Source organism: Fulmarus glacialis, unplaced genomic scaffold (genome assembly GCF_000690835.1).
Source record: "Fulmarus glacialis isolate BGI_N327 unplaced genomic scaffold, ASM69083v1 scaffold11356, whole genome shotgun sequence".
NCBI classification, from domain to species: Eukaryota; Metazoa; Chordata; class Aves; order Procellariiformes; family Procellariidae; genus Fulmarus; species Fulmarus glacialis.
The window spans coordinates 9667-35925 of NW_009220150.1; the positions used below are offsets into that span (position 1 = coordinate 9667).

At 40.4% G+C, this 26259-nt stretch overlaps 1 protein-coding gene across 1 annotated transcript in view; it reads right to left on the minus strand.

The window, feature by feature from the left end:
* Positions 1 to 2961: 2961 nt before the first annotated feature.
* Positions 2962 to 26259, minus strand: part of LOC104078853 (FYVE, RhoGEF and PH domain-containing protein 5-like) — a 67245-nt gene continuing 43947 nt past the window's right edge. The window contains exons 11-19 of the mRNA XM_009580664.1: positions 24943 to 25011; positions 17204 to 17287; positions 15539 to 15618; positions 11346 to 11445; positions 9050 to 9187; positions 7858 to 7960; positions 6737 to 6867; positions 4887 to 5015; positions 2962 to 3135 (exon numbers count right to left, since the gene is read on the minus strand). Coding sequence (XP_009578959.1) covers positions 2962 to 3135; positions 4887 to 5015; positions 6737 to 6867; positions 7858 to 7960; positions 9050 to 9187; positions 11346 to 11445; positions 15539 to 15618; positions 17204 to 17287; positions 24943 to 25011 — 1008 coding nt within the window. The remainder of the gene's footprint in view (positions 3136 to 4886; positions 5016 to 6736; positions 6868 to 7857; positions 7961 to 9049; positions 9188 to 11345; positions 11446 to 15538; positions 15619 to 17203; positions 17288 to 24942; positions 25012 to 26259) is intronic.

A 26259-nucleotide genomic window follows, 5' to 3' on the forward strand; every position in this document is an offset into this window, starting at 1 on the left:
TCAGAGAATTGGTTAATAGAAGTGTCTGTTAACAGTAACTGGAACCGCAAAGCTGGAGTTAAAGAAGGTAAAAATAATGTAAAGAAAAAGCCTGTAGAACTGCAGTTATGTTTTGCTCTTTTATTTTTCCACATTACTTAAAACAATGTTTAATAGCACTGTATCTTATTTTTTTACCACAAAATATTTTCATGTATTCATTTCCTGCTTTTAACTGAAAACTTCATACAACAGTCACTAAATGTCAGCACCTAAATCTTCATAATACTGTTGTTCTGTAGTACAGTTTTGTTTTATATGGGACCGTAGTTAGAGATACTACTCTGTATTCAACATTCTCTTATTTTTTTGTCAGTGCAAAATGTTTTAGAGGGGGGATAAACATTTACAGTGTACTGGTAGCAAGGCCATGATTCTAACTTGAAACAAAGGGTTAACATTGGTGTTCATCCATTAACTAAAGAATACAAAAGTTTTATTTTTCTCATACTTGATTTCTGTTTGCATGTGATAACCTATGCTTTATGAGACTATCAGACTCAAATGTATCAAAAAACCCCAAAACAACTATATTTTTATTTAGTCGTAGGTGTATATTTGGGTTTTTAAAGTTTGTTTTTCCAGGTGATAAATTGAACTAGCTTTATCATTTGGATACATATTATAGGCCTTTAAAAATACGGACAATTCTAAACAGTTTGTTAGAGTCAAAAATTCAGATATCCATTAAGCTTCTTGAAGAAAGGGAAAAATGTAAGTAATAAAAATCCCCCCCAATATATTTTAATGTAAGTAAATTCTTGAACATGGTGTTTTTATACAAAGCTATATTTTAATCATAAATGCCATTCTATTCCTCAGTCACATATTATGGCAAATATAGGACACAAAACCATTTTATTGCAATGATTAGAACACCACTTCTCAACCTTCTTTATAAAAAACAAAACAAAACACTAAAAACAAACCCTTCCCAAAAACAAAAAACCCAAAACAACAAAAAAACAAAACCCCAAACTCCAGAGATCAATATCCTCAGCTGGTGCAAAGCAGCACAGCATCTTTGAAGTCATATGACACTTGGCTGGTGAGAATCCAGCCCTGGAGATGTAGTGCACAACAGCAGTCTGATGTAAGATACATTTAGCCACAAGAGTTCCAAAGCACTCCAGCAGAGCAGGTTCAGACAAGTGCATTTCAGCCCACCACCATATTTCAAATGGTGTGCTGGTTATATGTATTAAACTTTTGATGACATTTTTATAACAAGAACAGCAGAAACAACAGGAGCTTTGAAAATAAAGATAAGACTATTTAAATAGATGATAAAAATCTTAACACTACTAGGTAGACTAGTGTTAAATAAAAACTGTCTGGTTTATAATAAATTAAAAATAACCTTTGGGTTTGAGTCTGATGCAGTATTTAGGGAGAAGTGAAATTATTCAACATCTGGATTTGTAGAGCTACTGGAGTGCATTTCAAAGTACTTAAACCCTTTAAAATAAATTATATAGTGATCTGTGTAAAATTTTAAATTGATAGTAAGTAATTATCGTGGATCATAGCCAGTGAAGTATTGGTAGACCAGGTAAATTGAATGTGTTGTTCGTTCATTTTCTGTGGAAGCAATTTAGCATACATGGGGCATAATTTCATACTGGCACTTCTTAATGGATGAGTAATAAATCAGACCACAGAACTACTTAGAAACATGAAAAATGAAGCTGTAGTTCAATAGAAATAATAAAGTGCTTTAAATGAGCATTTGTTGTTTACTACATTGTTTCTCATTTCATGGTAGATGTCAAAACCAACCCAATGAAATATGATAGTGCTCTACAGTAAGTTAAACTGAGCCTGTTACTTACTGTAGTCAGTACTTCCATGTATTTTCTTGTCTTGATGTTAGACTTAGTTTACTGTGGGATCAGAGGAGAAGCTTGTAGTACAGGTTGAACTCGCACAGACGTAAAAAGATCATCATAAATATTCTCTAATTTAAAGTTTCCATTTGCAGAAATGTGGATGTAAGAAGGAAGCAAAAAGAGCAATTTGGAAACAGTTCATATCCAGTGTATGTAGCCAGTTTGCCTGAAATACACTGTTCAGTTTTGTAAGACAGAAGAGGGTTGCTGGGAATGTATAGAAATCTGAGAATTTATTCCAAGTCCATTGAGTGATAGCTGCTATAATATGGATGCTTCTTCCATGGCTTCAATCCACCTGAAAAGGGCAGGAAAGAAAAAGTGGTACATCTAAAATTATATGCATTTTAAGAACATACGTATTTTAAGAAAAATAAGTATTTTAAGAACTTAAAGCCTGGAAAGGACTGTATTTCCCATCCCAGCTCTAACAAGGAACTATAGTTTTGTGATTAAAGCAGGGAACTGGGTACTAGGACTTTTGCATTCTAGTACAACCTTTACGAGTAATTTATTGTAAAATCTCAAAGATAGTACAAGTGCCGTCTTAGAATAGGAAAGATGAAACCACTGAAGTATATTTAAAAGCAACAAAACCTCCCATAAACACTCATTTCCTTCCCTGTGTGTCTTGAGGTGCTGGCATTTTTATTACTAATTTCATGACTATTTTATTATGTGGAAGCAGTAGCATTAGAATGGGAAATCTAAACAATTATTTGTTGATGACAAAACTAAGAGATGGATAAATAGAACACATAAATCAGAGAAGTTTCTGTACAGTAATCACATTTGACAGACTTCTAGGCGTGACTTTTGAGACTCAGCCTCCTCTTTACCTGTACAAGGGAGCAAATTCTCCTTCCTGAAGGAACTGAAAAGCACCAGGTAGATTTTTAATGTCACCCAGGCCAGTCACATGCAATTGGGCTTAATCAACACTCTTAAAGCTGTTTGTTTCCTCTGTTATGAAGGCATTCTGAAGTGAAGGAGAGGGAAAAGCCCTACATAAGCTTTTGGACCCATGCACTGGCTAGTTTGGAAGTCTACCTGCGTACCTCTGTGCTGAATTGTTATCCTCTGCTCGGAAGCTATAAAAGAGAGTCTGCTTGTGGTAGAGATGGAAAACTGTATCCGTACTTCCTTCCTCCTTTTCTGGGGCAATGGTGAAACCCAACAAAGGCAAACTTTCTGTGGCAACTTTGTCCTGAAAGCAAACAAGAAGTGAAACAAAATTTAGAGAGAAGGCTTGTAACCGTTTGAGGACTCGTTCTGAAAACCAAATAAGGATATAACCCCTCTCTGACAGGGCTGCAAAAGCAGTAGTGTGAATCTTCTGCTGGACTGGTGGCTCTTACCTGAATAGGAACAATGCCTGTGTACTGCACGTGTTCATCTAGTCTTAGTCCTGAACTTGAACACCACCTCTGAAAGTCCAGTTGTTCATGATCATCCACATGGCCATGAAGGTCAAATTATGGCTATCTTTGACATAACGGTCCAGGAGGCAAACTAGAGGTTACTGAGAGTATAGGACAGTACAGCAGCAGTTCTGAATGCCTGAGACCCACTCCCAGTTACATTCCTTTCAACCACTTTTATTTGCTGAGTGCAAGTAGTAGTCTTTTTGGTACCTTGTCATTTCCTTTCATAGCACTAGCAACTTTTTTAGAAATCTGCAGTCTCAAACAGCACACTTGCTTTCCAAAATACTGCTTTGAAATTTCTGAGCTGGTAATGCAATTAATTGTTAATTTAATCCCAAGAAACATCCATTAATTTTGCTTGCCAGACACTGCTTTGTACAAGTTAAAGAAAATTATAAGCCTTAATCGAATTGCAGTTTAGCTGTTACTGATAGCTGCAGTTTTGGTCACTGTATTTAGGTAATGTTTTCTATATGTGCATGTTGCCTTTGCTTCTCCTTTTAGAAGCTAAATTGCAAACTGGGAATGCAGAGTGTAATCAGCCTCCATTGCTTTTTCCCTATTGTTGAACCAGAAATGATCGCTTTTAAGGTTAGCAGAGGTAAGGTAAATGTATTGGATACAGAATTTGATGCTAATGTTCTGAATTGCTGGCCAAATCATCAACTCTTTTGTGCCTCGATCTCCTCATCTGTTTAAAGGGGATAATGTTGCTTCATGCAATCATCACAGTGGTGATGAAAGTTTAAATAATTGATGTTTTCAAAGTGTTCTGAAGGCTTAAAGTACCAAATATTGCTATTACTACAGCTCTTGCATTCTGTGTCCTTTGTTCAGCAAAATGAATTTTTATGCTTACGAAATCATAACCAAACTTTATAACACACTTACTTCAAGTTTATTTGTGTTGCAGCTATTCACAAAGGAGAAGAAATTAAAATAAGAAAAGGGACTGGGAAGAGACAAAATACATAAAAATGATCTAGTTGATATCCAGCCTCCTTGGCTGTAAGGAGGAGCTTACAGGCCAATACACAAGGCAGTATTCTCATGTCTGCAGACTGCCTCCTGTCTTTCCCAGTTGGTATTAGTAGGACAAATACATCCTATTTATACTTGCAAAACTACAAGATTCTCCTCTCCACCAGAAATGGATCATAGCACCATCCATCTACAAAATACCTGGCAGTTACCAAGTGCACCAGAGAACGCCTAAGGACCTTGAAGTCTTTAGGTGTAAATATGTGGACTAAGGTTCACAGTGGGTGACAGTATATAACATCATGAATAGCAAGAAGTCAAATAATGAAGGGCAGTTTGCGAAGAAGGCTGCCAAGGTCCAGCTAAGGCTGTGGCTGGGCCCCTCAGCTAAGGACAGCTCCCTGGGGACTCAGTCTGTTAGGACCCTGTCTCAGAAGGCATGTAGTTGTAAGAACTGCCATTTATACCTTTCACATTTACTTCTGCTGCCTGTAGGGAGCAAAGAAGGGAACTCAGATAGGAAACTATTTCAAGTCAGATTGCACAGTACCTCATTTGCTATGTAGGTGTAGAGGACTTTGCCTTTGATAACAAACCAGCGTTTCTTCCAGTGTCTTTTGCCTCTCTTACATCTGCTGAGGTAACCACTGATGGTAGCTCCCTCTCCTGAGGCTGCCACCTGGAGCAGGGTAGGAGAAATCAGGATTTGTAACAGCAAAGGCTTTTCCCCTCCTGATTATGCATGTTTGCATCACATCAGACAACCAGGTCTATGTCTGTGAAACCATAAGTAGACCGTTAAAAATATCGAGACAGAAAAAATACAAGCATGGTATTATGGTTCTTTTTAACCATTTGGAGATTTCTGGTTAAACTTAGTTCTCAGTAAGTCTGATGGAAAATATGCAGTTGAATTATTACTGAGGTCAGCAAGTTTTCAGTTGTGTTCTGAGAAGCCAAACTTGTGCCTTTTCCCAGGTCTGTTTTTTTGGTATGTTAAAAGTACATGCTTCCAAAAGGGAATTACAGTCTTGTGGCTGAACACTTCTAAGATGTGGGTATACGTAGGACTTTGCAATGGCTTTGTATCAATTTATGTTAATCACTTGACTATGACTTGGTTTCATTTGTGAAATAATATTTCTGAGAAGTTACCCCTCTCATAGAAGTATTTTGAGATCTAAGTGCTTAATGTTCTTAAAGATCCAGCTTTTTAGTAGATGGAACTATACACACACACACACACAATGCAGTGTATGTTATTAGTTACAGTAGTAACTGCAATAGTATTGGATTTAGAAACAAAGGGCAGAGATTCAAAACCAGCTTTTGTAGCACTGATACAAGAGAAGACTGAACAGTAGCACAGCAGTGTTTTGCAGCGGAACAGAAATGTTCTAGGACCTGGGTAAAGCAAGTTAGAAAAAGTTACGGAGCAATGTTATTGTGAGACAGTTCATATTAATTAACATGTGCTGCCTCCTTGTGGATAGAAAGGCAATGTTTTTTTCCTAATGGGGCTGAAATTTTGCCTGCCGGTTCTTTCAGTATTCAATTTGTGTGTTTGTATTACATGCTTGTATCTTTGGCTCAGTTTCACCTCGGTACAAATCAACCTCAAGATGTCTCGACTGTACAATGAATTCAGCAAGATGTTTGCACCCTATTCTCTTTAATACAATGATAAATACCTGCTGATTTCAGTGAAATGGGAGTACCTTACTGTGCTTGAGTTCAATGGGCAACTTAGCTACCTAGACTACATCAACATGATTGGCACCTTGTTCCTGGAAAGAAAAACTAATACAGCTGGAGAACTCCTGGCCCCATTGAAATTGGTGGGAATTTTATTTGTTTATGCTGGTAGGATCAAGATTTTAACCATTTGATTTGAAATAATTTGGTTTCAAGAGAGAAAGTGCCTGATTAAACACGTATGCTCCTGAATTGATTGCCAAGAACTAGAGTCTATTCCCTAAGTAAGTGGTAATTTATTTCTCTTGAAATCAAAGTACGATTTCAGAAGTAAGGGACTTGTCAAAAGAGGTAACTGGTAAACAGTATATCATGCTGTGTTGATACTTGTCATTGTCTGTGATCTGCTTGTTGTACTATCTAGTACCTTGAAGTCGTCTTAGTTTTCTAAAGACTTCACAGGCTGATAAGCAAATTGAAGTATGCTGCTCTAATTGAGTTTCTCAGTGGGCTCAAGAAGCTTCTGTGGTATCTTTGTATTTTAAACACTATTGTGAAAAACAGAAAAAAATAATTGCATGATGAAAGTAGACCAGGGCATGGGCTGAGCCCACTGCACACAAAATAAATTATAAACATAGCTGCTGAAGTATGAGCACACAGTTCTCTACAGTTCCTTGCCTTTCTCAGGCAGCTTGGTCCTACCTCCATAAGAGCTGAAGGGATCTTCTTCTGTTTCTTAAAAGATGAATAATGAATATTGTGGAAGACAGAGGAGAAGGCACTGCTTGAACACCTGGATGAAGTTGGAGGGAAGCTCACACTTAGTGGCCGCTCTGCAAGATTAAGAAAATTCAGAAAGGGAAGGGGGAAATGGATGAATCGGTACATATCAGACTGGGGTAAGAGACACACAATACACTAATGCAAATGACTAAGGAAAATGCAATGCCTCCTCCATAGCCGGTTTTTATTTTAGCTTTTCTTTCAAATCACCCCTTTAAATCTGATTAGATGGGTGGATTTCATAGCACCCTAAGTTAATGGTAATAACCTAGAGCTACTTGAAAGAAGCCTGCAACATGAATCAGGACAGTGAGGAACTGTAAAGCCATTGCTTTACTTTAAGGATAATTCATTAGAAATGACAGGGAAGAGCTATCACCTATAATTACATCACAGAATAGAATAGTTCAGTTGGAAGGGACCTACAACAATCATCTAGTCCAACTGCCTGACCAATTCAGGGCTGCCCAAAAGTTAAAGCATGTTATTAAGGGCATTGTCCAAATGCCTCTTAAACACTGCCAGGCTTGGGGCATTGACCACCTCTCTAGAAAGCCTATTCCAGTGTTTTACCACCCTCTGGGTAAAGAAGTGTTTCCTAATGTCAAGACTGAACCTCCCCTTATGCAGCTTTGAACCATTCCCACGTGTCCTGTCCCTGGATCCCAGGGAGAAGAGATCAGCACCTCCCTCTCCACTTCGCCTCAGGAAGCTGCAGAGAGCAATGAGATGGCCCCTCAGCCTCCTTTTCTCCAAACTAGACAAACCTCATGTCCTCAGCTGCTCCTCATAGGACGTAGTTTTTAATTGTTATTCTGGTTTATCAAAAGGCCAGGGGAACCCTCAGAGAACCTGGCTTGCTAAAACAGTTTTAGCTGCCATACAGCCTGGCACTCCTGGGACCTCAATACACATGCCTTGTGCTTGAAATGATAAATCCTCTTTAACAAAACACAACATGGTAGGCAGATCCTAAAGCCTCCCCATTATACAGGCAGGAAATGGGTTTGTCAGTTTTACCAAGAATGAAGGAACCTTACCTCTTTTCTTAAGTTCCACATAGCAGCTATCACAGACTTTGGCTGCTTGATCTTTGAGGTACTTCATAGGGTACTTGTTTCTTGAACAATTTCGACATACAATCTGTTCCAGCATGGAGAGATGCACGTAAATATAATTTGAATTTATATATATGCACATACAAAACAAATCCTCTGAGCTGGTTGGGAGAGGAAGACGGATAGTGGACCAGATGTGATTCTCTCCTAAAACTGCGGCAGTCAGAGTAAGTCTACTGACTGAAATGTGATTGCTGTAAACTTACACTGTTGTAAGCCAAGCAGAATTGATCACTGTATTTGGTTGCATACCATTGCTGTGCACATCTCCCCAGGAACTTATACCTACCCTATTAGTGAATCACAGAAAGACCACTTTAATATTATTTCTGTTTTCATAGCTTTGTTAGTAACATTGTTTTCTTAAGGAAGCTTGCATGTTCCTGCTATCCCTGTGTAGGTACAGACTGATTTTCTCTGTGAAATTAGGAAAAATATTAAGTAAATGCTTTTTCATACTAGCAAAAATTACTAGTAGTTTGATACAAAAAAAAAAATCATTGAGGCTAAAAGACAGCCATGGTTTAAAACAGGACTGCAGGTTTATGTGTATAAACAAATCTCTAGAGTCAGTGATAAAGGGAGAAAACCAAGAAAGATTATAGATCCCCTTGTCTTTAGGGCAAAAGGCAGCAGCTCTTCAATGGACCACAGAGGAAATTTTCCCTTCGGTCACTGACCAAACCATGCTCTACTGCTGAGTTTCTTCACTTTTCTTGGAAGACAATTTTACCAGATGTTATTAGGGACAGGACATGGACTAGATGTGATACTACTCTGGTCCAGAACAGAGCCTGTATTTTTAGTGTATTGCTTCATTGTCTCTAGAGCTAGCTGTATATCAGATATAATGGCGGGACTCAGCAACAATTATCCTGTAAGCCTTCAACTACTAGCCTTTGGGAATTAATTTGACCTTCAAGGGAAGGTTACTGTTGTTCCTACTAGAGTCATTAGAAACCTAATTACCTAATTTAGCAAAGCACTAACAGGTTCTGTGAGAAGTCAAATTCTGGTCTTGATGTTGCTGTAAGTTTGCAAAAGTTACAGCAGTGGCAGCCAGTGTCGTAGAGGTGTGAATAAAGCCTCCCTGAGAACCTTGTACAGCTCTTACCTTCCCACAGGCATGGCAATGATGTCGCCTCAAAGTGAGGGTAAAGTCACAGCCACAGTTCATGCACATCATGACATGGGACACAGGTACCAAAGTAGGAGGCCTCTCACCCAAGGGTATTCCAAGCCTTTCCCTTAGCTTAAAATCAAACAAGAACAAATGAAGAAGCATTCACACTTCCCAGGTACACTTAGTCAGCCCTGCTCCATTCAGATACAATTCTCCTCTCATTTCAGTCTACCTTCACCTGCTAAGATCCCCAAATTTTCTAATTCCTAATGCACATTGTAAGTGAGATACAGCTGCTTCAGCACTGAAAGACCGTGGCCAATCAGTACATGATGCTGTTAAAGCCAGCATCACAACAGGTAAAAATCCATGTAGATCTATTATCGGTCAGGCACTGACACTCTTCCATGTCAGACAAGGATCTGATTCATTGCATATACAAATCGCAGGTAAGAACATGAGTTAAAGCCATCTTTTTATTAACAGCTTTTGAAATAATATCCATAAAAAGCTCTATAGCTTTCAATCGAAAAGGGCCTGAGCTCTTTATGTCCTTACACTTTGGGGCAGTGCTATGATCAGGGAAGAGAGAGTACAGAAAACAGTAAAACCAGAGATTAATTTACCCCCACACAATCCAAATCTGATCCATGCTTTTCATGGCTGATCTGAATATATGTAAGCAGCTTTAAAAATGTATTCACTGTTCCTATTTCTTGGAATGCACCACGTTGCAGTGTTGTACAGGTGCCTTTGCTCCAAGCCCCTGAAAGCCCACAGTTCAATGTGGAACTGAACCCAATCTAATAAGTCGTGCTGAGAAGCTGTGTAACTTCAGGTTCAGCACCAAAGTATTATGGGTACCCACTGTCAGTTCACAGCAGCTTAGTGTTTCGCACAAGTGTAGCACAAGCTCTTGTGCCTTTGAAGGACTGTTTGTTAGGAGGGTTTCCTATGAGGAAATTAGACTTCTGCAGACAAATAGGATTTAAACACAGAAAAATCAAATTCCTCCAAATTCCTCCTTGCGCACATTCAGGTTTACATCAGAAGCAGAGCTGCAAAAGAAATTAATGTGTTGAAAAAGGATTTGGTTTAGGTTGCTATACTAACTAATTTCTAATTTTTTCTTGTTAAATATTTGAAAGTAGATTAGCTTCAGACCAGAAGGAAAATCCTGTTTTGTTTTTTGAATTCATTTTTTAATTTCTGAAGTCTTCAAAAATTAAATCACAGAATCACAGACTCTGGAGGTCATCTGGTCCAACCCCTGCTCAGGCAGGGCCACCTAGAGCCAGCTGCCCAGGACCGTGTCCAGGTGACTTTTGAATATCACCAAGGATGGAGACTCCACAACGTCCCTGGGCAACCTGTGCCAGTGCTCAGTCACCCTCAGAGTGAAAAAGTGTCTCCTGATGTTTGAGGGAACCTCCTGTGTTTCAGTTTGTGCCCATTGCCTCTGGTCCTGTCACTGGGCACCACTGAGAAGAGGCTGGCTTCATCTTCTTTGTACCCTCCCTTCAGGTATTTATACACGTTGATGAGATTCCCCGGAGGTTCTCTTCTCCAGGCTGAACAGTCCCAGCTCTCTCAGCCTTTTCTCATATGTGAGGTGCTCCAGTCCCTTCATCATTTTCATGGCCCTTTGTTGGACGCTCTCCAGTATGTCCATGTCTCTTTTATACCGAGGAGCCTAGCATTGGACACAGCCCTCCAGGTGTGGCCTCACCAACATTCTTTTTCCCCAGTTGTTCTTATTTAGTAAAACTGAGGTTCTACATAACCTAAAACAGTATTTTTACTTTTTGTCAGATGCATTCTTTGCCTTCTTAACTGGGAGTAGTAAAACTGAAATGAATGAGATAATAATATACATCAATTTTGCTGGTACAATGAGAATATTGCTGGTGGGGTTTGCATTGGCAGTGACTTCATTGTGTGTATGATATTAATGTAACTAATGGGTAGTTTTGTTTTCTTAAAATCTATGAAGTTTGTAGCTGGTTTTAGTTCATCCAAAATAGTTACGCTTTAGGACAAAGTAGTCTTCCTCCAGAAGAACTCCTATTTAAGCAAAGACCACAGAGTATAGAGTGTGATTAAAATTTCAGAGGTGTGCTGTGAGCTTCATTATTTAAGCTTAGCATACTGGTTTAAATGAAAATAGTAAGAACGTCTTGCCACTAGGAACTCCACATTTCATAATCCTCCTCCTTTCCTCTCTCTCTCTCTTTCTTTTCCTTTCCCCTTCCCCTTTCAAGCATTGAAAGAGTTGGCCTCCTTTTACCTCCACGCTGCTGTGGAAAGTGGAAGTGTTGTGAACTTTGTAGTCATCTGGGATGTGTCTGCTGATGCAGCTGTACCAGTCATCCCTTTCCGAGCAAGAGCTGTGGAATGAAATATAGCAGAGCAGTCAATGCCATGCACAGGGACTGAAACAAGCTGTTTCTGGATCAGAGGAGAAAAGCTTCACTTTATCAACGTTTGCCTTTCCCCACTACTGCATTGAACTGGTAATTTTCTGACCAGGAACAAAATTGACTGTTGGACATATTCACTGGGATGATTAGTGTAGATCCATGGTTAAGACTGTGACTGAGAAGGAACTAAATGCCCAGAAAATTTTTCAAAGTAGTCCAACTTTACTATAAGCTGCTCAATCCTAGATCACAGGACAGTATGAAATGTCTCTTTTTGTTGTGTCTGCCCTAGCTTTTAGGCACCCTGGGGCGTGTAGTGTTGGCATGGGTTACTCAAAGTAAGCATATTTATGCTCATCTCTACAGTGGGATGCTTAGATGATCTGCATGTTGGGAAACGCAGAAGTCCGTCACCCACAGTGGAGATGGTGAATGCTTTCATTTTCCTCTGGCTTCATCACAGTCAGTCTCCAGTCTCCTGGCAAGAGGCCAGGACAGCAATTTGGGAAGGAAGTTCTGCGTTCCCTCTAGTTGCAGTTACGCATGGAGGCCAGTAGTTCTCCAGACTGGCCCCTAGATGCCCCCTTTGCACAAGGCAAAACAGTGAGCACTTTGTGCTTCTCTGTCAGTCCAGCTATCCCAGAAAAGCAGCAGGGCTCTTAGTGCCGGTTACTTCCCAGATGCATTCGCTCTGTTACAGCCATAAGCTGTCCTGCCTGTGTTAGCTGGTTTTCCTGCTGTGACTTCAAACTGTGTGCTTCCTGTCCATCTGAAAGTGTGCACAGCTCTAGCTGTTCCCAGCATCAGTCACAGGAGGGAATGCGACTCAGTGTGGTCTCCCCTCCCCAAGTCATACCAGCCATTCACATTAAAGCTACCCACTAGACTTTGTTGTAAAAATTAGCAGTGGCATCATTGCCAGCTGCTGTTCAGCTGTGATTTCCTCATACTGTCCTCATGAAGGCCACCAAACAAGACATCTGAGAACAATTTGTCTTTTGTGGTCTTAAAAAAGAGAAGAAAAAAAAAAAAGGGCACAAAAAGAGAGGAAATGCCAGATCTTATCAATGATGTCTGACTTAGCATGCCTCTGCACCATGAGCATAAGCCCTTGTCTGAAAAACATCAGCCTCTGTAAAATTCAACAAGCCTGGAGCAGAAATTGGAGCAGGAACTCTGAGCCAGTGTATCTACTACATGTAGGCTAACCTCTGCAAGCCAAGAGGCTACGTTACAGGAGATAATCTCTGGCAAGAGTCACACTACTAGTCAGTCATTATTATTACCAAAAGTCATGTCAAATTACACTTTCTAAGAAATCTGAAGATGTCTGTATCTTCCAGACAAATTATTTCGCAGCCTGCAAAGCACTAAAGGAAGTCCTGGCTTCAACCTTTCTCTTGTTAATTCTTTCTTGGAAATTCCCTTCACTTGAGAATTAGGGTATGATTTTAAAAAAACAAAGGAAATCATGGCCCATAGAGTGATGTAAATTAAAGCCACTTTGGGAAAGACAGATAAGAGGGACAATCTGCTATTAAAAGCTTGATATCTGACTGGCCCCTTTAACCTCTTCTCCACTCCATTGAACATCTCCAGGCAGTAATCACAGGTTATTAGTGTCTAAATGTGGGAATAACACCTGTCTGCTGATAAGTAAGATATGTCAATGGGCACTGGCCTATTCTTAATTAGCTATTTCATTGGTTGCATGAAGGCTAAGAGGAATTTTTGCTGAACCTCTGAGGCTCAGAGAAGCTCAGACCTTGATTCACTATTGCCACGTTTTGTCCTTGTTTGATTTTTGGGCTGCACCTTTTGTGCTGAACTATCAGTTATCCATGTTGGCTCATATATTCTTAAGCAAATAGAAAGAGAGGGTCAAATTGTCACTGCAGTCTCCTGGACAGCAGGGGACATCCATGGAACACAGAAACTGGACTGGGATGGGATGGGATTTTGTTGCAGTGCTGTAAGTGTCACTCTGAAATAGCCTTTTAGGGAGGTAACACTGACTGCGTTCTCCCAGTGCTCTGGTATTTTATAGGGGGACCACATGGTTACCCCAAGAAGAACATTTTTGAAATGCAAATAAAGGTATAAGGGCAGTATGAGCCTTCTCCATAAAGGCTCTGTGCTCAGATCTGTTAGGAGCTCACTACATGCCAGTAACATGGCCCTTCAGGTGAGTGAGCCATTTTCAGCAGTGCCATCTGCTCATATAGCCACGCTGACTTCTGAGCTTTGGTCATCCTCATTCTACTGCCTTTAGTCCCTGGCACTCATGCCATATTTCCTCTATGCATTCACGTTGTCTCATACAAGTGAAAAGGCATTGAGGTTTGGCTTGTGATTGTTAACAACTGGCCTTCAGTGCAGATTTGCAGCACCTCGGTGTAAGCAGTAAAAGATACAGTCTTTAGGGACGCTTGAAGCCTTCTGGTACTTTTCTGTCTTTGGTACTCCTTTTGGTCAGCATAGCAGGCTAAGGATGTTGTGCAGTGGGGTTAGGAGAGCATGCTTTCCCACCAGTGTCTCTTCAGCTCGGCCAGCCAGTACAGAAAGGGAGAGGAAAAAATGTTCTTGGGTGACTTATGGCAGATCGGTCCCAGAATGAGCAGCACAAGGAAGGGAAAGGGGCTCTTTCCCGGTGCTCTGATAAGAGTCAGTCTCTGTCTGGCTGTTATCAGAAGGGCAACCTTAGTCTCAGGCCCTGGTTCTATCTACTACCAAAGAAACACAGCTCGCAGTGGCCTCACATGCTTTGTTTAGGCTAACTAAGCACAGACTTGATATGAGTACAAAAGGCAAAGAAACAACATAACAATGCAAGCAGAACATCCCAAATTTCTCAGTAGGGATGCCAACTTCAGTTGCCCTAAATAAAGGGGACATGCTGCAGTTATTTCCCCTCCACAATACAGAAGGACTGTACACATCCTGCTTTTGTAACTGGCAGCAGGTAATTCAGAAGTACTGTGTGTATATTTTGAGGGTTTGTGATGAGTGTACAGCTCTAAGAAAATCTCAGTTGTTTTCTTATTTGCTGGCTCTAAAAGGAAATAGACAAAAAGGCTTTGACAGCTATCTGAGCACTGCCCACAGATGGCAAGTGCTCTGGGAAGGATAAGAGCTCCAAATTCTGATTCTGAATAAGAAAGTGCCCTCCCTGTCTTTCTGTTGCACTGTGTAATTTAGGGAAATCTGCTGTGTTTCCAGCCATGCTGTAGTTGGAGACTGATGGTGGGAAAGTCAGTACTTAAAACTTTGAAGACCTTGTTATTTGGAAGGCTTAATTTTAATACCACTGCTAGTGTGCTATGTCTTTTGTAGCAAACTACACCAAGGCAGCCACCTTTCTGCTGTAGCTCTAGGTAAATTTGCAGGATAATTTTGGGCTAGAAGCATGAAAAAATATCGTACACTGCTATCTTCTGATCAGAAACTGACCTACAATCTCCTTCCGGCATTAGCTTGTGATCCCAGGACAGACATCCTGACTCCCAGTTGCAAATCGGTACTAGCACTACACAAACTCATTAGTGAAATTCCTTTTATTAGAAAGACCCGTGAGGTTGTCAGTAAGGTACAATTTTGGATTTGTCATTTAAGCACTATTAGATACTTCTATATCTATTGCATGGTACTACTATTTTCTCCAGCAGTTTTGCAACCCTAGTGGTATGAGGTAACAAGTGAACTTATAAAAGGGAGATAAAACATACTCCTAGTGTCACAGGGAAAAAGTGTGAAAGATAATGGAAAGGACTCAGGCTTCTTAGTTACAGACTTTCTTCTCTTTAAGATGTTATTGAGAGCCGACTTCTAATCTTTTCTCAGTATATAAGCTGAATTAGTTACAGTTTATGAGCTTCACATTTATAATGAATATCTTCATTGTGTAATCAAGCACTCAGTCATTGTCTGTCACAATAGCACAGACTGAAATTGAGTTAAAAAGGAATGAGACACCAGTAAAGTCCTGGGTATTGGTTAGACTAATCTAGAAATACAGCTCTAGAATGTAACACCCTCTGCCATGGCTGTTTGGGGACAGTACCTTGCTGACAGGGTCAGGCAATATTCATCATATTCAATCTTCAGGACGTTTTGGGCTTTTTCTGTCATTGGGCGGCTGACCTAGAAAAAAAAGCCATGAACATGAATGTGGACATAACCAGTACACCATACAAGTCTCAATGCATTTGGATCTATGATGTCCCAGCCATCTCTTTCATATTTCAATGCAAAGAGATGGGCAGGTAGGATTGTCTGGCTTTTGTATCGCTGGTATAATGAGGAATGCTCTCTATTTCAATATGGTGGTGGTGCTAAAGGAAAAAAATAATTTAATCCAACTATAAAGGTAAGGATGAAGTATCAATCAGGGTTCAGTTTTAATATGACAAGCTTAGGAGATGTTTAGTCTGACAAGTGTCAGAGCATTTTGGACAAAAGTTTTGGCTATTCTTGGAATGAATAGAAATAACTTTCTTCCTGACATGCAGACATTATACAGTGAAGCACTTCAGTTCAGTGAATGCCTGTCCGCAGCAATGCTCTTTAAGAGCAAAAAAAATACTTAAAAGCTACAGCTCAGCTAAAACCTTTTTCTTGCCGTGTAATGTATTAGTTGCCTACTAACAGCAACAGCCACTTAGGAGAAACACAGCTTCATGGTACTGATAGGTTGTTATTAACAAGCATCTACTGCGCCAATGATTCAAATGTACCCCAACAAGTACTTGCTCTGCAACTCCTTTTCTCTGGAGTGTTTTGGTGATTCCTACCCCAGCTGGGAACCCATAGTTAGTTTTAGACTATCAGGTCTCCAGGGTGATCAGCCTCCCACCTTTTCATAACACCTCAACCCACCCATGTCATTCTGCTGGAATTAATGATTAGTAGTTCTCATCTTGTTTCCTAGATCCCCAAACTCCTGACTTGCCACTTCAAGTCCTCTTTCACATAAATACAACTTGGCATATTAGCTGTAGAACAGTTATGAAGGTTCTTGGTGGGAGGTATATAATGGATGGCTAGGTAAGAAGCAAAGACCCCTCCAGCCCAATATCTCCTGTTGCACAGGTACCGGTGCCAATGGATGCTTAGGGAAAAACCATTGTGTCCAGTTTCTGTAATCTGCAGTTTAGAAATTTACTGAAGAAGAGACTGTGTTTATATCATTGCATGTAATAGCTCCCAGTACACCTTTTCCCTATAAAGTTGGCTAATCACTTTTTGAACCCATTAATGCTTTTGATGAAAACAGTTAAAGGGCACATGAAAACCAGGCAAATGAAAGCTTATGTAAATTTTGAGTAGCAGGAATTTAAAACCACGCAGACTAAGCCCTAGTGAATATGTTGTAGGGAACAACCATGTATTGGCTGGAGACATGAAGGGAGGAATGGACAAAATGGGATAATAAATCTTTTCTGTTTCCAGTTTCATGATCACATGGTAAATCTGATTTTGGCTTGTATTATTTATGCAGCCTGAATAGGGCTGTTCTACTAAGTCACAGCCTTATAGAGAATCTTTTATATGTTTGCTTTATATTATTTTTCCTTCTATCTCCTGTAAGAGGCAAGGGAATCCCCTGATAACAGGTCAATCCCCTCTTTCCCCTTGCCCTCAGCTGGATATGAGACATAAACCAGCAAAGCACTAACAGCCCACTATACAACTTTAATTCCAGCCTATAATACAGATGAGGCATTACCTTCATGCCTGACACAGTCAAGGTGTTTTTCAGTCGGTATTTGCCATCCTTCTGGGGATATGTGTACAGCAGAACATCATTCATCTATATGAAGAGAAAGACAAAATCAATAATTTGCAATATGGCTTGCAGGCCTGCCCATTACTCCTGGGGGGGATACACAGAACAAGCAGTAACTTGATGAACTGCTAGGACTGTTACAAAAGACAGGCCCAAGCCACACAGCTTAGATCAAGACCTGCATTTCCACAAAACTCTGGGGAGTCTGCATGCAGGACTTTGATTTCTTCGCATTTTTGACTGTTGCTAATGGCTAAGCAAGTAGATAATCAGCTCTTTTTTATTCAGCTTAGGTGAAACAGCTGCTTGTTTTAACAGCAATGCCATGTTCAAGTTGGGAAGGCGGGCTCTGCATTTACTACCTGGCAATGCCAACTAACTACCCAGGATGCTGCAGCTCGGACTCTCTTGGGGTCCCCCTGACAGTGAAGCTGTGGTGAGGCCAGAGGTACGGCTGGGCTTCACAGACTTCCATTTTCTGGGCAAAAAGGAAGTGGAGGTGAGGAGAGGTGCCACGGTCTGGAGGAATGATTCAGGGAGGAATAGTTTGGATACTTGAGAGCAGTAACTGTACTTCACTGCTAGCAAAACTCGCCTAGACATATGACAGCTTTGCTGAGTCTGTGCCGCAGCAGAGACCATGGAAGGGCAAAAATGAGAAACTTTTTTTTATTTTATGAGGAAAAAAATTCTGTACCTTAACACCCTAAATGTTTCCATAGTTCTCACAGCTCCTTGCAGAATGCATGTTTTTCAAACAGCTTCATACTAAATGGGATCAGATCTTCTCTGCTCTGTGCCTAACTTAATCATAGACATTATTGCAGCCTTTTACCTTCATGCCAACAAACAAATAAATGAAACAGCAGAACTGGACCTTGTAGGTCTTTGCTAGCCTCTCCTTCCCTTACTACTAGAAGAAATAGCAGTATTCATGGGCCTTAACATTGCCAAAGTAATGCTTGTGTGTATGCATTCTCTGCTTTACTTGAATGAGCAGGTCATGTTCTCTTGTTGTCTTTCCCAGGCCTCTCACATCAGTACCAATATGCATAAACTCAGACAGCCCTTTGATTACTGTACTGGGATACTATGAACAAAGATGTGCAAGGCAATGTAAAACAAAGGCATAGGTAATACTGTGTGATGCCAGAGACAAGGCATCTTAAATGCAGAAATTCTCCAGAAATTAAAAAGTAGACAGAAACCAGCTTCACTTGGATTCCTCTGTGACAAAGACTTTTAAATACAGCCAATTGGATGGTAATATTATATTTTGGAAGGAAAACTGTGATAAAGAGAGACGCGGAGAAGAAAGGAGGAAACTAAAAAATGATTTGGCAATAAAATAATGTGTCCTGTATGACTGGAATTGTTGAGGTCTTGATAGTATTGCCTGACCACCTAAAACTGCTGGTGTAAAATTTTCACTAATTTGCTTGCCTGAAAAAAAGGGAAAGTTTTCTTAAAAGGTCATAGTTCAGCTTTCTTACAGAGCAGGAACAATGGTTAAAGAAAAATGACATGGAATTCATACTTATGGGATTAAATCCTTCACCTTGGACTTAATAGCAAAACTTGTTGCCTTTATTAGGGTCATGAGTTCATTTGTGGACACCAGTTCATTGAGTAGCTGTTCACAGCAAATCAGGCTTATGTGCGTTAGCTGCCCATCTTTAAAATGCAGATTCTCATTAACGTGAGGCAAAATATACTGAAGAGTGACTTTCCCCAAAACTTTTACTTCAAATTTTACTACCTTTAAAAATTGAATTTAGTTCACTGAGTAGGATCAGCCAGTATTTTTGTAGAAAATGCTGAAACATTTCATTCTAACATCTTAACAAAAAGACTCCCATGGTCTATTGCATTGGCCACTCTACTGTGTATTTCTCTGTGTCCTTCTAGTAAGTCTTAACTCATGCAGAATTTAAAGCTCTTTTAATATAACACTTCTCAACTGAGGATATAAAAGCATACTGTCAAGTCAGAATAGGAATCTCATGTTCTCTCCTCTTTAGTCTAACGTGGAGTATTTACTCCTTTTGCAATAACACAATAGAATTTCCTTAGAACAAGGTGACAAATGGCTTGTCACAGGGTTTTTCTGTGATTTACTTATTGCTCCATAAATGACCCTCCATGCTAACATTAATCCAGTCAGCACAGTGACACCTGCACGGTACTGACCACATGATGATTCCCAGTTTAACCAGGGCTATGCATAACCAGAAAATTCATCACAACCTACTGCACACTGAGTATCTAGGAGGCTAAGGTAGGAAAAAATGAGCAAATGTAAACCTTCCAGTGAAAAGCAGATGAAAGCTATTTTCACTTGATATTATTAGTAGCAACTAGGACTCCAGCAGCCAGGTGGGAAAAAGGTAAAAAGGCAGGCAGACTTTATTGCTAACACTAAGAGAATACTCTGTGAAATAAGAGAATACTAGTGAAATCTCATATTTGCCTGGTGATTCTGCTGTCTCCTGGATATTCCAAGGATTATATGAGAAAACACAACTTCCTCTGCCACTCATCAGTGCCAATATTTAAAGCTTGTTTCAAACCACAAGAAAAGGTAATTAGTTATGGGCACTAAGCCCAAGGAAGTGAACTCCTAAGAGAGATTTTCGGGATTCTGGCATAATGTGCTAGTGGGTTTCTTGAACAGCAAACCCCACTTATTTTATTTATTTTTAAAAAGTTATATATTTCTTTAAAAAGCAGCCCATTCTTTTATTACTATTGGTTAAGGATGACACCTTTTATTACTAAGGTTGAAGTGCATGCTGTTGTCACGACAGCTCTGGTTAATGTCTCAAGATTTTATTAAACATTAATGATGACTTTGCTTTCTAATTGCCCATTGGAGTTTTTTTTCCTCCTCCTGTTTTTCTCCCCCAGAGTATATAGTGGTGGACTGTGACTCAGAGGTCCCACCAGCCACAGCTTGACACAATGAAATTATGACAAATATTTCAAAGCTTGCTAAGCAAGGCACACATATTCATGATGAAAGAAAGGCTTTGCACTCGCTGCTGTCTCCTTTGCCACATCTACACTGCAGATCTGAGTGGTGGCTATATGAATGGTATGGACAGAACTAGCATCAGTACCAGTGGTTTCATGCATCCTCCTGCTTCACACTGCACACTGTTCCCTTGAAGCAGTGAGGACTGGGCCATGATAAAAGCTGATCTTGCAGCCCCTCAGGAATCTGTGGTAAAAGAGATCAGCTGCCACAACCCCCAGGGGAGTTCCCAGAAGTCCCTGGGCTTCAGAACCACTTCCTGTTTGCCAGAAAACTTTTGAATAATTGGGATCCCCAAACTGCTCAGGTATTGATATGGGAGCACATATTCCTATTCTGCACTGCTCCATGCACACACACAGTCCCCAAAACAACAGCTGATAACACAAAGAAGGATACGTCTGCTCTTTGTCTTTTTTTCTGTTACCACTTTTCTTTTCCCCCCCTTCTTTTTATAATCCCCTCTGTTGTGATGGGAATCCAGAAACATTAGAGGTCACTGCAAGTTTTCTAACCTACGGTGTCCAAATTTATTGATCCAAACAAGTTTATCTATGCCCTGCTGAACGTAACGCACTCTGTCTAAAAGCTCCTACCACGTGTTTGGTTTTTCCGAATGTTTTAAAGGGTAGTTCATTATGAACCCTGTGTTGTTCTATTCAAGTCTGCGTTAAATATCCCCTGAGTGTCAGTGGAGCAGCCTGAGTGTGTGCTGGGGCTGCATTTTCCAAGCTCTGACTCCAAAACCTCCTATACTCCAGCCCTGCCAGCTAGAGCATTAAACAGTCTCCCATTTGATAGCAGCTTCCTGCACCCCACTTGCAACACAAACAGCCTTTGTAGAGAAATTCTTGGAAGGGTGAGATAAGAGACAGTGTCTGAGTTGCAAAGTCCTGTGGTTGGGGGGCAGTTAGGGGGACTGACAGTGTCAGCAGCCCATACTGTGCTGCAAAGAGGCCCCAACATCCTTGTAAACAGAGTTTGGACTCAGGAAACAGGCGCACAGCAAAACTCACCAAACATCCTGCCAGGAAACACCAGATTCAACAATACCATCAGCCTGCATAAAACAGCCAGCTCAAGTAGCCAGCTCAACATAAACCCACAGAAATATATGCACATCAAAAGCCCCTAAGTGTGTGTCCTACATACTCATGCCTATATGGGCTGTGCACAGACATACAACGCTCCTTATGGGCATATATTCAGAGCACAAGCACGCACACCACGAAAGCACACCCTGAACGCGCAGGCCTTGAAGTAGGAGTCTGGCATGCACCCAATTTTTATACATATTCTAACTACAACTTTACTCTGGTGGGCTTCTCTCCTGGGATGTGTAGGGGTTAAATTCTCAGGGTTATCCATCAGTGTGTACTCTTCCACTGAAATTCTCTCCAGGTCCTGGGCTTGACTTAGCTTCAGTCAGGGTAAGTTCACTACTAAGAACTTCAGAAAATGCTGTTCATGTAAAAATCTGTTTTGGGTAGCTAAGGTAAATACACTTATTTCATCCAAAACTAAACCAAACTACACCTATACATGTTAGCTTCTGGTGATCTTTTTGAGTGGCAGCTGACATGTGAAGCATCAAAAAAAAAGCCAGTTCTGAAAGGTTTTTTTGATTAATACATTAGGACAAATTCTTATCCTACCTGAGTTTTGCCAGTGGCTTCAAAGTATGATATGGTCCTTAGAAGATAAGGGCCTTTAAATAAATGCGGGTTTTAAGACACAGTATTTAGGAGATTATTCTAGTCTTGGGGTTTTGTGATTTTGAGTTGGTTTTCTTTTCCACACAGTATCCCAAGGCATCAGAATCAAGACAGCACGTGGGTTGGGCTAGATGCAATGGCAGAGGGAAGGATATGTTCATGCAGGCCTTGGCTGTTACAAAAAGATGTTGGCAGTGATGGCTGGAGGGGCTTAAGACTCATGCAGTAAAGATGCTATACACCAAGATGAAAATACATTGCCATAGCTATGCAGTAGTTGTCTTAATATATCCACAGGCTAAATAGTCCATTAAGCAATGCATGAGTGGTAGTGGCATGAGTGGTGGTGGCACAACAGAGAATCCACAGCATTAGCAGTGACAAGCAGATAATGCAAAACCATTCAGGTGTTAATGCAGGAATTACCATATTCCACAGTGTCTCACAGTGACAATTGCTTTCCTGCAATTTCACCATACATGGCATTGCTCTGCAACCTGAGGAGCTTTCAGGGTAGAGGAGACTGAGTAAAAAAATCACTGAGCCCAAAGGCAGATATTTGCCAATAAGTTTCAAACTATTTCCAAGATCCAGTCACCCCCGCCCTGCCCCAACAGGAGACATAAATAGAGGAAGCCTGAAGTGGTTGCAACTTTAGTGCGTTAGAGCAGGAAAGAAGCCAGTTTTATGTGTCTCTTGGTTCTTGAAAATGACCACTATGGTTTGTCTAGCTCCACCACATACTTTGCATGACAGCATGTTTGGTTACAGTTTGCCTTTCTGACTGAAAGGAGGAAAAAAATGCTGTTTCTGAATACTGAGAGCATCTATTAACAACAGGACATTGGCTACTGAAATGTCTCCAGCTGCCAAAAGACACTTCTCTCTTTGCAGTTAACATCCGGGTTTGAGCAGCTGAACTCTCCCCAGGAATCAAAAATAGTTCCTAAACTAGAAAGTGCCAGAAACTAATTTCTGTGCTTTCTTTGTTCCAGTAATACTTTCAGCCTCTTGTGACCTTCAAGCTGATATAACCATTTTGGACTACTTGAAATTTATCTCAGTTTATCCCAAGTTTAAATTACTTTCCTCTCAATGTTTATTACCAGTCTGATTTCTGATCTTCCTTTTAAATTCTCTATATCAGTTATAATAGCTAGGTTTGTGACACTTCAGTATTTGCCATAGTAGTGGATTATGTTATGATGGCGGTTACGAACACACTAGAAGACAAAATGGTAACAACTTCTTGGTGTTTGGTCCCAGCTTTAGCCACAACTCCAAAATGTTTCTGTAATACTAGCAAAGGCAAGTGTTTCAGAACAGAGATCAGTAAGGAAGCAAGTATATATCATCTGCTATAAAGTGATCATCAGTAGGCTTCAGAGTTACTACTGCTGAGAACACTGTTTCTTAAGACCAGCTCCTGGAGATTTCGGCATGGCCATTTTCTCTTGGCTGCAACAAAGTCACGATTTTGACATTTATTGCTGTTGTTACAGTCCATTGATGCCGACTCAGTAAAACAGCACTGCAGCAATCTTGTATTTGAAGATTTGGGTGAAATCCATCACTTTCAGTACACGAAAGTCTTAATTTTCACAGAAACCAATGAAGCCATCAGAAAAATGCAGTGCCAGCACTGTGCCCCATCCCATCTGATCTTTGATTATTACTGCAATACATGATCAAGGAGGCAAAGAAGCTTGTGCATCCACTCATGCACAAATAGGAAATATTAATAAGAGGGAGAAATAAGAAGAATTAATGGCAAAATGTATGACTTCTGTAGCAAGCCATCTCTCCTCCTCACAATGGTTCCAAGGTGAAAAGCTGTCAGCACTTACAGAGGCCACAGCTAATACATATTCCAAGCCTATAAGCCATTTATTTTAAAATAAATTTTGCAAACAGTACTTTAATGTTAATAGCAGCAGTAATGCTCAGTTCTTTATGGCTCTTTTCTGGGAAGGAGCTCTAAAGAATTTTTCAAACATTAACAGGTAAGCAGGTAACAAACTCCTAAGACACAGGCAAGTATTATTTTCCCCTTCATGCCGATAAATGCATAAAAATGCCTGCGGTTACACAATAAGCTACCTGAAAAGTTGGGAACATTGCTCAGGAGCCTGGAGTTTCAGATACTCTCTAACTGCTCAACGTAGTGTGTAATGCAAAACAGAAAGCATGAGTGTTAATAGCGTATCTCCAAAACAGTGGGTTTTAATCTGTTTTGATTTGCAAATACTTGCAATTTTTGCAGTAGGGTTGTGGACCCTTGTGAAGGGTATTCCAGCCAACTGATGAAAGGTTCATTTTTCTTAACTATCTTAGAAGAATTTTGCAAACCGTCATTGAGAACTGTTGCTCTAATTAACAGGAAGCTGGAGGTGTGTGTTCAGAGGGTCTATACCAAGGCAATGCCACAGTTATCAGGTAATTTACATAGGTGTGAACAGCAGGAACTAAAACCCAGTCCTTGAGCTTCAAGGATACAAATCTCTCCCAAGTGAGTCTAAAGAAAACTTTCATAAACTTTAGCAGTAGGGTGTTTTCTGTTGCTGCTAATCAGATCTCCTAAGGCCTTAAGGTTAAACTTTCAAGTGTGAAGCTTAATTGCTGAAAGTATTCAGGAGCTCCTATCCTCCTGATCACCTTGGATATTTGCACTCCTTTGCAAAATTATGGCCTAGTCAAGGCTGTCCGTATCTGTGGCAAAAATGGAGGGCTGCACAGCCTGTATTCCTGTATGCAGGGCCAATGGGACACATGCAAAAAGGGCTACAGCCCTGTTGGCAACAGAAACTGACTCACCACATCACTGCTGATGGTTAAATGACTTGCAGCCTGCAAGTTTCTGCCAGGGTTCAGGGCTGCATAAGTGCAGGAGAAGGTACAGGAGAAACAGTAAAATATAAAAGAAGTCTTACCAAGAACAAATGCCGAGGGTGCCTGTTTTTGCCAGAGACTTTCATCAGCGTTCCCTCTTTAATAAAGATCTGAAGGAGAAAACAGCAGGTTGTAATCCTGAGATGTCTCATTCTGAATCTTACTGAGAAAAGAGAATATTCCTCCTGGGGAAGGAGCTACTCTAACTGCTTTCATCAGCACAGGAAGAGATAGATACCTCAACACTTGCTTCTTGCCTTACTCCTTATAATCTGGTTTAGTCTTTGCCTGGATTAGCCCTGCTGCTCTTCACGGCTTGCATTTGTATCAAAACCAAATGGGCTGGAAACCCACTTGGCCTCAGCCCACTGCTTCTGCACTGTGCACTGCGCTCAGAGGTGACTGTCACAGGCTGCAAAGCTAACATGTAATGGGCTTTAGAAAAGAGCTCTTGTCTTTAAAAATCCTCTAAAATAGACAGACCAAAAAGAAAAGCTGAAACCTCGAGTTTCAGCACGCTACAATCCACATAAATATGCCTGCATACATAATCTATACATGTTTGCAAACACAATACTTTGTTGGTCCATATTGTTACTATGTATGTAGATAGGACTATGTATGTAAGCAGCTAAACCAGCATACTAGAACTTGATTGCAATTACATTTGAAAAGGTCTAGAATAAGTAAACTACATCAGTGGATTAACAGTCATCTACTCTTTTCGGATGGAGAACAGAATCTGGTGTAGTTTTCCACTCTTGAACCATTTATAATAGAAGAGACCAATCCCGCAAATTCTGTATGCTGGGCTTTGCAGAATTTGTTAAAGCATTACCTGGCAAGGGCAAGTGAGAATACTGATGTTAGAGAAAAAATAGAGGTTGACTGCAGTATTTGGCTGATGAGGATTCTTACGCTACGAGTATCCATGCCTTGAAAATTGCTTCATGAGTTTTGCTAAAGATATTGGTGGACTGAAGGGAAATTTAGAGTTGCAGAACTCAAGAAAGAAATCTTTTGAAGTGTAGAGGCAGGCTGGAGCTCAGGAAACTGGATAGGTTTGAAAGCCAGGAGAATAAATTTGCATTTGATGTGGATGGCAAGACAGAGCTATACACTCTCCCACATTTCTGTTCATGTGTTGCTTAAAAATGATGTCTTGCATTAAAAGCACCACTGGGGAATGGTGAGAATAAAAATTTGAAAACAAATAATTTCCCCTGATTTAATGCACTTACCCAGCCAAAGAAAACTCTGAGCCTTTCCAGGCTGCAAGTGATTCCTGCTAGTGTTGCAACCTTTCAACAGGAGTATATAGGGAGGAAAACAGTGGTTCCATCACAACACAGTACACA